This window comes from Odontesthes bonariensis, chromosome 4 (genome assembly GCF_027942865.1).
Source record: "Odontesthes bonariensis isolate fOdoBon6 chromosome 4, fOdoBon6.hap1, whole genome shotgun sequence".
NCBI lineage: Eukaryota > Metazoa > Chordata > Actinopteri > Atheriniformes > Atherinopsidae > Odontesthes > Odontesthes bonariensis.
The window spans coordinates 7,143,629-7,162,638 of record NC_134509.1 but is presented as its reverse complement, the minus strand read 5'-3'; the positions used below and the strand labels follow the sequence as shown (position 1 = coordinate 7,162,638).

Sequence of the window (19,010 nt, the reverse complement as noted above, 5' to 3'; positions counted from 1 at the left end):
GCCCGTGTTTAAAAGTCTTGGCCGTTCTTCAAGAAAAGAAGGAAAGCATTCGCACATAGTATTGCAGTCTTTTATTCAAACACTGCCCTCTAGTGGCAATGTGTCACTGTCACAAGATTAGCATGAAGCAGCATAATAGGTCCTTAACATAACTGTACTGCTGTCTAACAGGAACAAAACATTTAGCACAGTGCGACACCTGTAAAGCCACATTTTTTACTGAGTGTAAACTGCCCAAATCAATTGAACATAATTACAGTTTTAGTCGGTTTTTAAGAAAACATACTTAATATTGACGAGACATTACAGTGTATGCAGTGATAGACTTCCATCACATTGCAGCTGAGTTAAATAAAATGTCTTCTGTGAAATTGAGTACTTTCTTTCTTTTCCATGTTGTTTTCCTGGCACTGATTCACAGTGTGGTTAAAAACATTTCCAGCTAATAAGCACTTCATCTGTATCCTTTTGTATATTGAATTATTCGAGAATGGCGGGTGTTACACAGCTTAGCACAAAATAAACAGTATTTATAGGGCTGTCATTCATGACTGCCTTACACAATGCGAGTGGTGCGCTGTCTGAAATGTTGGAAGCATTGGGCATGCAGCCCCAGTCTGCATGCTGTTCAAACACATTTTTACCCAGTCCACTGAAACAGAGTAACGAGTTGACAGTGCTGATAACAGGCTAAACTAATGAACATATAATTAATGAACCTCACTGACTCGGAGGCCCAAATTCCATTCTGAAAAACTCAACATAGGCCGCAGCTTGTGTTCTGTTTTTCCTCTTTTTTTAGAATTTGAGGGGGAAGAACAATGCTAATACCAGAGCTATATTTTAATGCTCTTGCATGTATTTTTACATACCTTTTTTTTTTCCCTCCCCCATTGCCAGGAGTTCATGTTCTCAAATGCTAGATTTGGTCTCAAAACAGGCCTCCTCAAAGGCATGAGGTCTTCGTGGCGTGCATTCTTGAAATATTTAAGTGTTGCATTTAACCAAAAATTATTATAAAATATCTTCCGTTGCTGATAAAGAATGACCAGAATTGATATTTATATCACCAAAAGTAAGCTGCCCTTTCAGTTAATCTCTTTAGTTTTACTTGTTGCATTTTAAGACTGACGACAGATATGCGGTGAAAGGAGGATGAGCTTTGATGATATTACTGCATATCTTTTCCCTCTTTTAGATATCACACTGTCATCTGTATCAATCCAACAAAGCACATTAATGTTAGTCATCCAGATATTAAGAGCTGTTCCCCATGTCCTTGAGCTCTCTTATGTCCTCTGAGGGCTTCGTCCTCTTCGGACTCCTCCAGCTCTTTCTCCAGATTAGAACTTGAAGACACTTCACACGAGATAAAACACAAATCACATTTTGCTACAAGAAAACAAAGGAGATTTGGCTCTCAGAGCCAGCTCCTATTATTTCATCACAGACTTGCCCGCATGATAAGTGCTATCGACAAAAGGCATGTTCATCAGTCCACTGTTTGTTAGTCCCTGTTAGGTTTTTGCCTGGACTCCTGGATCTTCTTCCCACAGTTCATGGCCAAAGTGGAGACGGCGAACGAGGACAGGATCATGATCGAGGTCCCTACAAAGTGAGACGAGGCTCCTCTGGGGGCCGCTCGCAGGGCTTTCCTGGAGAAGTTCATTCCGTCCAAGGTTGCGTTGGCCGTCAGGGTCTGTGCAGCAGGCTCCATGGTCGTGGATGGTCCCTGGGTGTCAGATAACCGAAGACGAAGCTGGTATCCGGAGATCAGTGTGTGCTGCAGCCTCAGCAGAAGGTGTGGATCTCTCTGTGCCCAACGACGCCTTTAAGATCTGGATTGGTTATGTCCTGTCTGAGTCATTTCTCAATCCGTTCTTGTACGGTCCATTTATTACCTTCCCGGGCTTATCTTCTTAGTTATCTAAGAAGCCTGGGTTCCTAGTGCGTCAATGGGATTAAAAATAGTTAGCTCGCAGTCGCTGTAGTCTAAGGTGGTGGTCTAATTTGGCTTAAGACTGCCTCATGTAATGCTGTTAGATCACCCTGCCAGTGTTCCCTTATGAATGAACCGAGTTATTCGGGTCACAGAGGTTTGCAAACTTTCCACTGTTAACATCAGTGAGGAGGGGTTTACAGTAATGGAGACAGTTTGGAAGCATTTATTCGGTCATTAAAGTCCTATCTGCATCAGAAATGGTTAGTTATCAATAAATCTTTCAGGTATTGCTGAAAATCATGGTAATTGAAAAGAAATATCCCAGTGTCAGCAGACAAAAAGGATCAGAGTATATACCAGGTGAAGCAGATGAGATTGATTTATTCCTTTTATCTCTACTTCCATGCTGGTGCATTGAGATTAATGAAGAAAAATGGCAAACCTTGTATGGTGTAGATAGGCTCGTCTAAAAAACTCTGACACTGACACTCTGGCAGCTAGTTCATATTTTCACTGGTTACCAGATGAAACTAATGCTTGGAGAGCTGCCAGCACGAGTCTCTGTGGACTATCACCGAGTTCTCTCTCTTTGTCAGGAGACAAACGCGGAGCTGTACAGAAACTGCAGGAACTGTTCTCATTCATCTGGTTTAAATGTCCTCAAAGCTCGCATATATTTCACTGTGTTGTAAACTGCAAATACCTCCGCAAAAAAAAAAAAAGTGGTACGTTTTAATTCATGTGTTTACTCCGACTGAAGCTGACCTGAGAATGTTGGGACGTGACACAAATTCAGACCTCTTAAGTTGTCAATTACACGTAAATGCCACAATTTACATTTAATTCGTGCTTTAGACTGTTGGTCAGATAAAACAAATCTGAATACATCACTTCCAGTTTGGCAGATTTTTAACAGACACTTCATAAAATATGCATTTTTTCAGTTTCTACACCTGGTATGAATGTTACAAACATGTGTTGATATATTAAGATCTGAACTAATGAACCAAGGTTAGCTCCTTGTCATGACCCACGTTAAATGGGGGCAGAAGGTTTCTAATCCCAGAGGTTGTGACACATAGTCCTAGTTTCTTCTCCTGAATCGTCTGGAGTTTTGCTAATTGGATTGCTCTTGTTCTTTCCCCGAAACCGGCGCAGAGGGCTTGAGTTGGCTATCCGCAGCGTCTTATCTAAAGTATCAGACGGCAAATGTTTTGTAAATGCCATCGTCTGTGTGAGTGACCTTTTGAGGCTTTTTTTTATTACACTACAGAACCGGCCACTTGGCATTTCATCTTGGCTGCATCCAGCTGGCAGATTAAATGATAATTCAGCAGATAAGTCGCCATTTAATTTTTCTAAAATTAATATTTACATGACCATCATGAAGTGATTGCTGAATGTCACTTACTGGATTATATTCCAAATTTATATTCCCACAGGACTCGGATTAAATCGAGCTTTGTCATCTGTGGATCAGCATAGATGCTGCTGTACCTCAGATTTAGTTTAAATGTTTTCTGCCGAGCTCCCTCAGGAGGCCTGACATTCTGCTTGGCCTCTGCAACATGTGGTGGATTGGTATAGATATGGTGTAGTCGCTGATCCTGCCCACATGGTGTCGCTATTACCCAAGATTGTAATTCAGACATTATTTCACCTGTTTAAGTGGAGGAGTGTGTTTACTGTTTTCTCCTCTCGACACTGGTTGGCATTCTGCAGGTTTCATATAAGCTCTTCAATAGAAGACCCCCATGTGTCAACTAAATGTTGAACTAAAGTTCAGACTGAGAAAAAACACCTGAACCAAGTCGCACTTTGATCCATAAATCAATTGCGAATCACATTTGATTTTGATCCAAAAATGTCAAACCCTTAAAGGGACACTATGTAATTTCTTCCCCCATCTAGTGGTGCAATTTTATTTTGCAAAGTTGAATGAATTTGCTCTCTAGCGCCTCACGTTTTCAAATGTGCGCTGCAACTTCTTGAACTACGGCAAGCGGAATGTGTCAAGATTCAAGAAGCTATAGCTTCAGACTCAAGGTCCATACAAACAAAAAGAAATCAAGACACACAGTACAAAGGATTATATAACACACATACAACAACACTATAAATACAGATGACAGATAACATGTCAGATAACATAACATCTCCTTTGGTGTGCAAGCAATGCAATTAGTCATATTCCGGGAGTTACCGGAAGTGACGTCGACGCAGCCTTAGCATTAGCCTGCGTTAGCAATAGGAGCATTAGCAGCGGTAAATAAACTCCCGGTAAACTTACAAACTTTCTAATGCCTCGTTTTGTGAGTTAAGAGCCTATGTGTACTACGGCAGAAGTTTGGTAACAATCAGTGCATTATTAGTGGGATCATTTACGAGATAAAATCTATTTAGCATTTTTTTTTTTAAACTTTATTAGTAAATCAACAAAATAACAGTTTACAAATGTGAGCATAACGCCACAGCCCTTTTACAGACAGCCGTTCCACTTCCTATTCGCCCCATTATAAAAAATTTGGCTGCAGTTCAGTTGATTTTCTCTGGGGGCGCTGGCGAGCGAGTGCAGAATGACCATTTTCCATAGGGCTGGCGCTAATAACTCAAAAAATGTCCCCGCTAGCGACTGAAACCTGAAAATATTACTGTGATTTCTGACAGCGGGATGTAGATTTATATCAAAAGTACAATAACCTGGGAGTTATATCTTTCTGTTTTCTTACAGGTCTGGCATTTGCGAGTCAGTCTCCGCTAGCATTTTGCTAACGGAATCTGATGAACGCACGGCAGATTACGACCGGCTGCTTTACGGCACTCGTCCACTGTGCCAGAGTGCTAACCTGGTGCTGCTAACAACAACCAAAGCTAAACCAGAGGCTAGTCAGAGAGTATGTAAAAGGGATGTGCTGAAATCTGTAACTATTTGAGCTAACACCTCTCTGCTAGCTCAGCGCTAGGACTGACCATGCCGTAAAGTGATGCCACATGCCTGACGTCACTCGTGAGGCAATACTGACAATAAATGTGTATTTTAAAAAGATCTAGCGAGTCTAAAAAATCAAACCAAGTGCCGTTTGAAAGGATAATTTATCCTTCCTTTAGGAAAATGAAAATAAAAAAATATAAAAAATTCTATCGAAAGCAATGGCTGGATCTAATGTGGATTTCATAGTACCACCATAGAGTTCGGCGTGCTCTGCACTGCTTCGTTGGCGCCCCTAGAGTGCAGTACCACCCGGAAATAGCCGCCAGTTTTCCCTCTCCTCATAATAGAGACTCTCTGATAACGCCAAAAAGAAGATATCCAGGGGGAGCATAGGAATAATAATAATAAGAAGAAGATGATGCACTTACAAAAAGAAAGCTAATGAACACAAAGACATATGTGCCAAGGAATAAAATCTATTTAGCATTAGCGGCTGTAATAAGCCATTTGGCGGAAATAACGTCACAATGACGTCATTTCTGCTTGTAGGCCTGGTGGGGAAATCGCGATTGGAAGTGCTTTATGTCCCTCTCGGCACTTCGTCATTTTTCATAGAGCGGAAGGACATGGCAGCCTCCATAGAGCTTACCTGCTCTATGTAGATACAGACAAGTTATTCTTCACTCAGGAGGATAAGTGAGATTTTTGACAGAGATCATTTTACACCAATGAGGACTAACTTATGAATGAATATGTTGATTTGAGCTAATAAATGACTTAATTTATTACATAGTGTCCCTTTAAGGGTAAGACTTTGGGCTGTTTTACCGAGTGAGTGAAAAACAACCATGACCTCCAGATGGCACCAGAGGAAAGGCAAACTAACAAGGATGTTGGATTTTACAAAACTGTGGAATGAAGCTGCGTGCAGTGGTCTGTGAGGGACTTTGTGTGTTTGTCTGATATTTCATTCGAGTTACCTAAAACGCAGTACGTGAAGGAAAACCATAACTCAACATCTGTCAGTGATGATGCAAAAGGAAAACAACAGTTGGTTCAACGTTTAACCATTTAACTCCTGAGCAGTTAACAGTCCTACTGCATCCACGATATGGAGGAAGCGCTGAAACTATGAACTTCTTCACTGGTTGTTGCTACTGGCAACAAAATGTTCAGTGCCGACTGACTGCCCTGGTTAAGGATATACGGGACTTGAAGAACTCACTTCACTAATTCAGTGAACAAGTCTCAAAAAGGTATCCTTACTCTTGAACCCCTTCACTCTCTATCTTTGTGGGCTTATGTATTTATGATTCACCTCTGAGACGGCTGATCGCATAGTGTTTTATTTAGAGAGGCTTTTTAGCACAGCTGTAGTCTGTGACCCACTTTCTAGACAGACTAGAAGGAATGAGGAGGTGGGATCTTACTGAATGGCCTGAAGGAAATACATCTGCGGGGCATGGAGAGGCAAGAGAAACGAGTGATTGTTGTAGAGGAGGAAGACAACTGGAGGAGATGAAGAGATTGAAACAGATGAAAGAATGGCAGATCCTAAAAGACGTGGCTAATCAAATCCTGGTATTGCCTCATTTATGAATTGTAAGTGAATATCATAGTGTGGTAAAACAACAGGTAACTATTCTTTCAGAGTTATGGTGTAGACCTTTTAATGGGTAGACATTTTGTCATTGCAGAGAAATCATGGGTGTGATTGTAATGACTAAATTACATCCATTTGACCAGTTCCTTGCTGCTTGTCCTCTCAGTGGATCTCAGACTTATTATATATATTATTTCTCCTGTTCTTGACCCCATTTAGTTTGCATATGTACAATATGTATAATGTATTTCTATAATTTGACCTATGTTCTATATTTCTGTAAAAGTGCAGCTTTTCAGGGTTCGTTATGGTTCTCTGTGTGCAGGTTACTTTTGATAAGATTCATTTGTTACTAAATAACCACATTAAGCTACTTTATGACTGAATTTGCCTCATTAGGTCATCTCCAATAACTTTACACGTGGCTGACACGTCGCATGGTAAATTAGCAGATAAAATTCAGGAAGCTAAAGTCAGTCTGAGCTATTTCATGAGCATCAAATGATGCAACATGGATATAATTTTAATAGTATTACCTCTGGTAACAGTACAATATTAGTTATTAGTGAACTAATTCATGACAGAGCATGCTGTCGCTGGGATATGTTGATCATCATTTTTTGAATTCACGAGGTTTTCTTCATTCATTGTAGGGCTGAATCAGGCTAAAATATGCTCGTTATTGGGGGGGATTTAAACGTGCTTTTAGTGTGGAAACAGGGCATTGGAGGTTTTTTTTCTTTTTTCACTGCTTCTGTTGTTTGTTTTGGACAAACTGGTTATATCAACACGTTGCATGAGTTAGGGCTAAACTGCTCAATTGGTTCGAGGCTCTGAAATGGGTTTTTATTAGCAGCAAGGCTAATGAGAGCAGTGCGTAATCAACACAAAATTGTAAAGTGCAACAGCCAATCAATCATGAATGTCACCAAAAATGTCAGGTTTCAAATAGGACGAATTGGTTTCCAAACGTGAAATCTCAGTATTTCAGGCTGTGCATCTTTTTCAGTTTGTTTGCTCTTAAATTCTAGATGAGCTAATGTATTTTTCATGAAATAGTGAATGGCACGCTTTCAACATTTGACATGTTTTCTATGTTCTATTGAAAACTAAATATTGGTATAAGAGATCTTCAAATCATTACATTCTATGTTTATTTACATGTTACACAGCATCGCAACTTATCTGGAGTCGGTTTCATACAAAGCTTTGACCTTCCTTTAACCCAACAAACAAAAACATTTCACATCAGGCTTATTGTAAGGCTTTTTGACCACATTTTATTGAACAGACTGATGTCACAGTTTGCATCTGTGCACACACACACACACACACACACACACGCACACCCAGCAGATTTGAAAGCAGAGGGAGGCACTTGCTATGAAGAGATGTGAGCTGACGTGGCTCTTAAGGGACAGAGTTACCAGAATGGGAAATGGGATCGAACAAGCGGCAGGCATATTTCAAAAACACCAGCCATGCCAAGTTTTGGGCTGCAGAGAGCTGACCCTGTGTGACCTTCCCTCGGGCATCCCCTTGAAAAAGGATGACATCATTTTTTTTAAGAGCTTTTGCACACGAGTTAAAACTATGACTTGAACAAGCTGCCACGTCCTCCCCTCCCCAAATCTCACAGCTCCTAATGAACAAAAAAATGTAAAATTCATGCCCTTTCATTCATTATTTAATATTAATAAGAAACAGCAAGATGAGCTAAATGCGGCGGATGAGTCAGACCAACTGGTAACTGGGACACTCTGCAAAACACAACATTTCACCTGCTGACAATCTGATGACCAGTTTTGGTCTTGCTGGGTTTTTTTGTTTTATCCAGTAGCTCAGCATAAGATCAGTGTGGGGCTGGTGAAGTCTTGTGTATGAATTCATGTTTAATCCGTAGAAACTGTACTGTGTTTCCTGCTGACACGTTCCCGAGCACAGTCTTTGGCAAGACTTGCAAACCGTTTGTAGAGAAATAAAAAAAAGAACAGCACAGAAGAACAATTTCTGTTGTTCTGGAAGTAAAATGTTTTCCTGTGCTTGCTTTAGAAAAGATTTCAGTTGTTTTTCAATGGGTGACAAGTCTATACTCCTCTATTTAGTTTGATACCGTTAAGTTTAGCTTATTAGCATATTCATTACGTATTGAATATGCTGGTGAGGTAGAAACCACCAGCAGATTATTACAGGGGAATATGCAGTGTATACAACAGGCAGTGGGGAATGATTTATAACATGTTCAGAATGTACTGTAGTGTACAGTAATAGGATATTTGTTATGTTCAGTGGTGCATTTAATGTGATTAAAGTACAGAAAAAGTCCAGTGATCACAGTACAGTACTGAACTGAATGGCAGTGCAATGGAGTATGGTACAGTCCTGTGTGTGTGTGTGTGTGTGTGTGTGTGTGTGTGTGTGTGTGTGGTGATGAAGAGGGGAAGGGTCACCAGGAGGCCGAGTTCAGCAGGTAGACGGCTGTTCTTGAACCTGGTGGTCTTAGTCCGGAGGTGTAGCGCCTCCCAGAGGGCAGTGGGGCAAACAGTCTGTGAGATGGGTGATGGGAGTCTTTCCTGATGTGTGCTTTCCTGAGACAACCCCTTCTTATACATTATTCATGACAAAATCTTTTTGACATTAAAGCACTTTTGAGTCTTGTTTTGTATCTGGACAAAGACGGAGTCACAGTACATTAGTAATCCATAATTTGACTCCACAATATCTTATAGACTGCTGTCTTCAAGATGTATGATACTTTGGTTAGTGCGGCTTATTGATTTTCTTAGCTGAATAATTGTTCATTTGAGAGATACAAATAAGTGTTTTGATGCTTTCTGGCAAGTCAGCACTTATATTATATGCTTCACTTTAGAAATAAAGGTACACAGGTCATTAATATTGAAAACAGTCAAGACTTTACGGCTTTGATCTTTTCGGAAGACTCATCTAATCTAAACAACTGATGTACTTTATTCCATTAGTCAGGTACAATGGACTGGGGGGATAATAACACATTCTAATTTCAACAAACTTAAACCAACCGGCTCAAAATAAAAAAATGACAACCCTAAGAAAACAGATACAACTGTGAACAAAAACACACAACCAGAAAACTGCAAGGTGCTGTGAACACCTGTTCTAAATATGATTACAAAAACACAGTGATCCATTAGACACGATACACGAGTCAAGTCCCACCACCGCGCTTCTTTTTTTAGAACTTTTTTTAAGTGCGTAGCCATCTGGAGAATTTGCTTTGCTTTGACATCAGTGGACATCATGCTTGTTAAAATAGTTTTAGAATGATTGTTCTAGTGAAACTCCGGCTTCCTCCCACCGTCCAAAAACATGCATGTTAGGTTAATTGGTGTCTCTAAAATTGTCCTTAGGAGTGAGTGTGAGCATGTGTGTGGTTGTTTGTCTGGTTTGTCTCTGTGTGGCCCTGTGATGGACTGGCGGCCTGTCCAGGATGTACCTCTCTCCCAATGACTACTGGGATAAGCTCCAGCCCCCCCGCGACCCGACCGACGGATTCAGCGGGTATAGAAAATGGATGGATGGAGGTTCTAGTGAAAATTGCCTATTTACACCTCAGTGGTACCCTTTTGCTCAGTTGAGCCATTGACAAGTTGCTGATTTACAAACAAAAAAAAACTAATGTGATTATTCATACAAAAAGACCAGATGTTCGTGATCTGACAAAAATTAACTTACAGAAGTAGCTTTTTGGCTCTGAGAGAACTTTTTTGTTTTCTTTTTTCTGTCTCTTCAGGAATTGGTTCAGCATCAAGAAAACTACTCAATAAGTAATTATAAACAACTTGTTATTGTGTTTATTTTTTCAAAAAGAAATGAAAAGATTCAATTAAATTAAAAGGAGTGATACTTCAGAGAAGTTAGTTTCCTGATGTGTCACACAGTGAGAGGCACGAAAGCTGTCTGGCTCCATTTGCCCAGTGAGACGGTGATCATTAGGTTTGCACTGCTAAAAGCCACTGAGCCCCCCCCCCCCCCCCCCCCCATCTCCCTGATCATTTCCAACAAGCCACCTTTGACCATTTGCTCATCTCTCTTGTGAAAATGCTTAACAGCGTAAAATCATTCAGACTCATTGCGTGACAACAGTGATGGACTTTACCCTTAGATGTTTGTAGTCAGTGATTTGCGTCGTGGAGATTTTCCTTCTGCGTAGATTGTGCGTTGCTCCTATTGACGATTCATCCATATCTCTACAGACTCTGCAGGGACAGGACGGTTCAGGAGATATGAACATAAGACAGACAAAGATCAGTTTCAGTTAATCTGCACAGCAGAAAAAAAAGCTTACTCTGGTGGAAAATTGTTGCACCAGTGTTCATGCATTAGCGCAGGGATCAAGGATGCAGCTGTGAAATGTCATGGCAGTGAATCCCCTGTGTGACAAGTGTGCGTTGTTGAATAATGATCCCATTTTTGTTGGGATATTTAAGCACATTGGCAGGTTGCAGTAACGATTTATTCAACTCTTAAACTTCAAAGTATTGTACTGTGCAAAGATCTCGAGCCATCACTCCTCACAGTATATCCCCCCCCCCCCAAGGAGTCAAAACTGTGGTCTCGAGCAATAGTCCTCCAGGCTATATGAAGGTTTTTCAAAGTTTTTCTTTGGACACTGGCTGTTTTTTCACTCATTTTCAGTCCAGTCCTTGTATTATACCTGATAATTTTCAGAGGAACATGTATATATATATTTTTATTAAGCCACTTAACGCTGACTTATGAATCATTCAGGCATAAAAAAACGAAAAAAGACCTAAAATAACCTAACTCAAGGGATGAGGGCCAGTTTTTAATTGTATCTTAAAGCACTTTATTACTGACATCCTGTTGCAGACACATAGTTTATTCTTACTTCTTAAGTTGCATCTATGAAAAGATGCCAAAGTTAACAGAGTTTGACAGATTATAAAATTGAGTTTCTGTACCAACAAGATGATTCCCAAAGCATGTGGTGCAGTGTGTCCCTAAAAAAAATAGAAAACTGGACAAGGGGAGGACAAATAAAGAAGTGGCCGGCCTTAGGGAGTAACAACTTCTGAAAGTGATGTCCTTAATAAAGAGGAAATAAATCCAGCAAAGACCTGACAGATGACTTTCCAGCTAGTTAGAATTGTACACGCTCTGTTTTTGCCTTATGCTCTGTAATTTCATTGATGGTTCAATAAATCATTGCATCTATTTCACATTAATTTCTAAAGAAACAAGGGGTGGCTCTAGACTGCTGCACAGTACTGCACGAGTCACTAAAAAATAGAACATTTTCATTTCAGTTGTTATCATTGAACACATGTCATAGCCCTAAGGTATTACAGCATTATCTTATTCAGGGGCGTCCCACTCTCGTAATTCCTCTCTAGACAAATATTTTTGGAGCATTTTGCCACTTTCCACCTCAACATTTCCTGACTTATACCGGAATGAGGGGCAGAAAAGCCTCCACCGCACATGCAGTCTGCTTCACAGCCTCCGGTCTCTGACGGGTTAAAACGTCATCTGGTAGTAGGAAGTGGGTGGTAGGAGCCAGAGGATGGAGCGATGCCTGTGTGGCAACCGCGGATCAATTTTCAACAGAAAAGCCCTTATTACGCCCGAGAAGACCGGAGTGAACACACCGCGCATCTGACGAGAGACAAATCCGCGTCCCGGTGGACGAAAACGAGAAGCGATCCACCTGCTTTCACCGCCGCTGTGCGTATTTGTGTGTGTGCTTGTGTGTGTGTGTGTGTGCGTTTGGACGGCGTCTTGCAGGATGGACTAACGGATCCTCTTCGATCTCGCCTTTTTCATCGTACAGCATAGATGATGCTCTGACAGACAGCGTGTGACTGACATATAACGCACGTTTGCAAATTAATGTGCGCCAAGCACGCGGTGTAAACCGTCTGCATGCATGCGCTCGCGTCTCCCGGGCACTTCTCTGAATGTGGTCTGGCTGTTTGAGGACTCTTGTATCATGTAGGACTGGCTGAGTAGAGACTAGGGGGACCCGTTGATGTACAACCGGCGGCTGCACCGTCCAACAGACAGCTTTAAGCTTTAAGTCAATGGTTGTTCTGTGTCGGACCGTCGCGAGTCAGCGGGTGTCCGGAGGTGAGAATCTCTGCAAACTTGTTTGCTCAATTTAATCTGTGCTGTGATAAGTTTCGGTCCGGGGGTGTTCTTTCACTATCTCGCAGTTGGACTTCAGCTGATGCAAAAACACTCTGATCTCACCGTACAGCCTCCCGCTTATTCGACACTTCCCACCTCAGAGCAGCACAGTCAGCGGCCCCCTGTCTGACAGCGGGGGAGGTCTGCTGGGGTCGACCACAGCAGCGCCACCTTTTAATACTTTGGGCAAACCCTAGTGTGTTGTTTTTTTTTCTGTAAATTTAGGGAAGACAACGCTCCAGTGTTTAATTTCTGCTTGTTATCGACAAATACGGGCCTAAAAACGGACTTCTATCATCTCCGTTTCCCTGGCAAATGATGTCAACACCAGTCGACTCTCAGCCAAGAGATTTGGTGTGATGGTAAATAGTCAAGCGTGCTGGTTCGCTGAAAGCCACGCGAGAGTTGGCCCTCGACGACGACCGGCCATCTGGGAAACTGCGGGAGCCACGAGACCCGCCAACAGGTGTGACCCCGGACACGCGCCATGGATGATTCTGGGATCATCCGAAGACGGAGGCTGCAGGTGAGAACTTTTAAAAAAAACCTCGTGTTTTCCACAGTGTTGTAGGCTATAAAGTACTGAAATCTCACACTCAAGTAAAAGTATAGGTTCCCCTCCAGAATCTGACTTTGGTAAAAGTCCAAGTTACTGACTGAAATGTTACTTGAGTTAAAGTCTTAAAGTATCCGAAACGTCTTGTACTTAAGTATGAGAATTACTGTAAAAATAGATGTACTTAAGTAATGTAATGAAAAGTATAAGAAAAAGTAAACAAGGCAAATGCAGTTTGAATGACGTTTTTTATATTTTGGTAAACTTTGAAGGTCAAATACACTTAAAATCTACACACAACCAAGTGCAGGCAAAATTTAGACCAGGTTTAGACAGAAAATACAAACTTTGTGAACCTTTAAGTTTTTCTTCTTCAAGTAAGTGTAACCGTTGTCTGCGTTGTGTTAAGCTTTTTTGAAGAAGGACCGACACTCTTAACTTCAGGACTGGACTTTTATTGCCTGAATATTGATAAAGCATACGACTGGTCAGCTCACGGTCAAGCACAGCACTCGTTCGGCACAGCATGGGCTCAATCCTCGTGCACTGGCACTGCGCATGTATCACAGCCCATATTTATGTACTAAGGAGAGCCCTGCCGACCAGTGAGCATCCAAGATACATGAACAACAGCAAATATGATTGGCAGTCACTGTGGAAGTGGAATCAACACTTTACACCCGTTACATAAGGTCAGTGCTGAAAATGAGGCGTACATTACACCATTAAGAAAAACATGAAACAAAAGAGGCTGCTACTGTTATTGCCATCATTATAAACAAAATTTAAAGAAAAAAATAGGAGAAAACTGAAGCTTATCTGGCATCTGAAGAGGGAGTCCAGTTTGAAACCCCTTTTGTAAACCTTTCTAAAAAATAAATAAAATAACTCAGTACAGAAAATGCGGCCAACATCACCAAGAAAAAAAAGCTGTTACGATTCCTGTACTTCACAAGCTATAGGAGGTGCACACACAACCGCTCATTATACAAAAGAAAAAAAGAATTGGGAGGGAACTGCAGCTTATCTGGCATCTGAAGAGGAAGACCTTTTTTGTAAAACTACCTTAAAACCTAAAAAAGGGGATTTTCTGTAAGATAGAATTTCCACGTCTTTGGGCAGGTATAACATGCATGGGGTCAAAACACTGTTGCGTTTTTTTCTCTCTCTCTTTCTTTTTTGTAACGAGTAACTAAACCGAACAATGAAAATGTATTGGAGTGAAAGTATGCAATTAAGTTCGGAAATATAGTGAAATAAAAGTGAAAGTTGTCAAAAAATTTTAAACTCGAGGAAAGTACAAAGTATTCCAAAATATACTTAAGTACAGTAGTGAAGTATTTTTACTTTGTTACTATACAACACTGGTTTTCCATACGGAATCTGTTACGAGATAGTGTTCCCTCATTGAGCCTGGTTTCTGTTCTCCTTTTCCTTGTTTAAATAGTCTTTTTATATATTTTTTATTCCTTCTCTCAGATTGAGAACAAGTGCTCTTAACAACTTACAGTTCTTGCATAATGACATGATACAGGTGGTGTTTTTTTTTGTCCATACAAAGAATGTCACAAAGCACAAGAGAACATGTTATACTTTTACAATGCAGAAAGCTACATTTCAGCAAGGAGTGGCCAGTATCAAGATATTATCCACCTCCGCCTTATATATATAATAGTGACAGAGAAACTGAATGCAAAATTAAAACACTTCAGCTTGTCCCTTTAAAACGGGTTTCCATTGTGGCTGATACACACAGTAGTAATAAATCCTGCCATAAACAGTATGGCAACAAAAAAAAGCCTTTTGTTTTGTACAGGGAAGTTTTCAAGCAACTTGGTTAACCTGTAACCAAGTATTTGTTAATATTGAACCCTTACCATATATTTTTTCCTCCTTTCATCTGACCATATTATCAAGTAATAGGCTAAGCTTAGCCATATCATTTTTTTTTTTACGCGTAATCCTTATTAAGTGCAGCTGACAAGCAAAGTATTAATGCGAAAAGTTATTGGACAATATTTGGTCGACAGGAGGTAAAGGTGGTTCTCACATTGGTTCAAGGTATAACGTAACTGTCCACACCCTCCTACCATCTAACAGTTGGGTTGTGGGACTGGGTTAGAAAAAAATCAATTGATTTTGCAATTCCAATCGAAATTTGACAAAAGCAGAGCAACATTTTTCATGGTGTAGCCAACCAAAAAGCCCATTTTGTTGATTTATTTATGTTTTTGCAATCACTTAAGCTAAATTTGTACCGAAACTGAATGATTTGAATCAACGTTGAATCGAATCGTCATGGAATCCGTAGCGAAACCCAACCATGTTTTATGAATGGAGAAACATAAAGGAAGACTGGCACGTAATGTGTGTGGAGCCTTGAAAAAGTAGTAATTTTAAATTTTTTGAGCATACGTGACAGTTTCAAATGATGCAGGCATGTTGGTGCATTAATGAGAGTGCTTCTGATACATTTTGTTGCTGTGGACAAACGGAGCTTTTACACAGTCTGGTGTGAGAGCAGTGTTGGGAGTAACAGCGTTACTAACGGCGTTATTTTTCCAGTAACGGAGTAATCTAATTAATTACTTTTCCCATCGTTACATCGCCGTTATCGTTACTGAGAATATAAAGTGGCGCGTTACTACAATTTGGTTGTAGGCTTTCGGCTACACATCGGCTGCATGCTGCCTGGAGAGAGCAGGGGTGGGGATGATGACACCGTTGCAAATGCGATGATGATTGGCTGTGTGGGCGGATGCCCTGCTCACGCCATCTCACTGCACGCGCTGACGACTAAACACACACGAGACAGCGGCGACGAGCCAGGGAAGTTCAAAGGTAGCGTTCTCTAACTGGAATTACTGGCACTACTTCTCACCCGTGGAGATAAAAGGCAAGAATGTGTATGTAACATGCACGCTATGCCCAGGGAAAAAAACTTTATCCACGTCTGCCTCAAGTAACTCAAATCTAATGAAGCACCTCACATCAACCCATGATAATATGAAGCACTTGTTGCTTCTGCAGCTGCTAACCCAACCCCAAGCCCAAATGCAGCTAGCTAACCCAACCCCAAGCCCAAATGCAGCTAGCTAACCCAACCCCAAGCCCAAATGCAGCTAGCTAACCCAACCCCAAGCCCAAATGCAGCTAGCGTGAGCCCCAGCGAAGGAGACGGAGCCACTTGAAAACAAACAACACTCCATTTTTCGGGTCAGAATTAATTTATTAATTTGTTTCTATGCATCATATGGCAGGCTGCAATCTATTGAGTTCAAATAAATACCGAATGTTCTAAATTACTGTATATAGTGTTTTTATTCATTCAATCAGTTAATATAAACATATTTGATGTTAAAGATGTTATAGAACGTAACAGCGTTATAAAACACAAAAAATAACGCCACAATTACTTTGCTGAGTAACTAATTACTTTTACAATGTGGTAACTGATTTACTAACTCTATTACTTTTTGGGAGCAGTTACTAGTAACTGTAACTAATTACTTTTTAAAAGTAACTTGACCAACACTGTGTGAGAGTGTGTCGGCTACACATTCTACGACTGACACAACACTTCCTCCAAGGCTCTCCTCTGGGCAGCACTGTCATATGCTGTAATGTGAAGAAGTCATAAAAACTTAATCTACCCAGTTGTGTTCACAGACATGATTTTTGCAGTTTTCTTTTTTTTTCTTCCAAATTTCATACTACCAGAGATGAAAATAACTTTTCATGTAATTTTAGTATTGAGTTACGTTTTCGTTCGTGTTTTTTTTTTTGTCACTGTTTAACATGTTACAAAACTACGTGGTTAAGCTTACATATTACAATATAATTAGTTAATGTTAGGTATTAAAAAGCACATGATTAAAGTTAGGAAATCATCCTGGCTTGTGTTAATACTGTATCACATTAAAATATCTTCTTTGTCTGGATTACAGGCTACCGAGTCCTGTCCCCTCAGCTAAATACATAAAAAGTTGGAAACACCAACAAGACATTCCACATAAATGCATTACATGTTTTTCTGTGAGAGCGGGCAGTGTACTCTGGCAGCCACGGTCTATCAGTCCATCTCTGCCTCCTGCTGACAGTAAATGCATATTTATTATTGATGATAAAGAAACACTTCTACACAACAGATGTTGTTCTGTTGCTGGACGGCGGTAATACCTCTGCCACTCCTACAGGTCCTGTGCTCCTACTGTGAAGCCAGGTGGAGTAAAGTACCAGGACAGAGTTGTGATGAACGCTCGTATGTGATAAAATGTTTTAATCGTAACGGCAAGAATTTTTTTCTTTCAACATCATTGGCGAACTGAACATTGTCATAGATAAACGTTTGGTGTATAAAAGACCAGAAAAATATCCCCATCGAGCTCTTCTTTTGTCTGACAACCAGCGTGTTACAAGTACAAACAGCAAATGAAACGGCAGAAGGACACATTTATTTTCTTAGTTTTATCTGATCAAAGGTCTAAAATTCACAAGTATTCAGTTAGACAGAAAAAAGCTATCTTGACATTCAAGGTCAAACCCGACAATAACTGACATTTTGCCTCACCGAATAACTGTAGTTCTTTCTGCTCTAATGAAAGTACGCTTCTTTGATGAGGTCCTATTACTACTACTATTACTACTACTACTACTAAGTAGTTGCAGTGGCGATTCTAGAGATTTATACATGGGGTGGCAGGCAATAATTGTAGGGTGGCAATTTTTTTAGGAAGCCCATCTTACTTTGTACTTTATATGAACCCATATACAACAGTTTTTAACACCCAAGTGTGATAAATTCAATATTTGGTCTACATACATGAGCATTCCACTTTTTAGTACATTATTGCATAGGAATGATTTAGAAATTTGAGGACTTCCCAGCACTTTACAAAATTCCAGCATTATCCTAGAAGTAAAGCCCTCCCTCAAAGGCCTGCCTGCCAAAGTATTTTGTGAGTGTATGTGTACAGAATAGGTTAGACAGGTTGGTGAGAACAATTTCTTTATTTTTCCCCCATTAACAATAACAATAACAAGAACTACAATGATATGAAATGCCACAACTTCAATTGGTTTCAGTTCAAGATGTCAAAGGCTAGCCAGTAGCTAGCTAGTTATCAACGTTTTTCAGTTAGGTAGCGCCAGCTATCTAGTTACCGAACTGGCTATGAAAGCTATCTTGTGGCTAACCGTGACATGAGGTAAAACGTAGCTAGCGCTTATCCGGAGATTTTTTTGTGCAAATTCGTTCGTAACTTTGAGACCCGAACTGGGTTGAAAATAATAATAATATTTTTATTTTGTACAGCGCCTTCCATCTATGAGGAATTATAAACGTTTCGAAACCATATTACACTTTGATGCACGTTACCCACCTGAACAGGCTCAATCTGACAGCTTGTGTCCGCACTGACTCCACGTCAAGGCAAAGAGATTCTGTGATATGGATGCAACCATTCGTGATGGGGGGGGTGGGGTGGACAAACGTGTTTCTTTTTCAAATTTAACATTCTGCAGTTTGACACCAATTTCGGATTGTTTTGCATTTGATTTGATCTTAAAACGATATTAATAATAATTATCCAATAAATCATCAGTTGGTATTTTTTGACTAGTGCGGCAGGTGGGGTGGCAGACCCCTTTTCAGGAGTGGCGGTGCCACCCTGGTAGTTTCGCGCGTGAGTAGTTGTAATACTAAGTACGATTAGTTGTGCTCTCACACTCGTTAGAGTTTGACCCGTTTATTGGACCTCCGTCCTTGTCCCAGTATACATGCCCTGGT

General features: G+C 40.5%; 1 protein-coding gene across 2 annotated transcripts in view; it reads left to right on the top strand.

Moving 5' to 3' along the window:
* The first annotated feature begins 12,100 nt into the window (after positions 1 to 12,100).
* LOC142378334 (microtubule-associated serine/threonine-protein kinase 1-like) overlaps positions 12,101 to 19,010 on the top strand; it is a 94,146-nt gene continuing 87,236 nt past the window's right edge. For both annotated transcript variants that reach the window (XM_075462699.1, XM_075462698.1), the window contains exon 1: positions 12,101 to 13,192. In XM_075462699.1, coding sequence (XP_075318814.1) covers positions 13,154 to 13,192 — 39 coding nt within the window. In that variant the 5' untranslated portion in view covers positions 12,101 to 13,153. The remainder of the gene's footprint in view (positions 13,193 to 19,010) is intronic.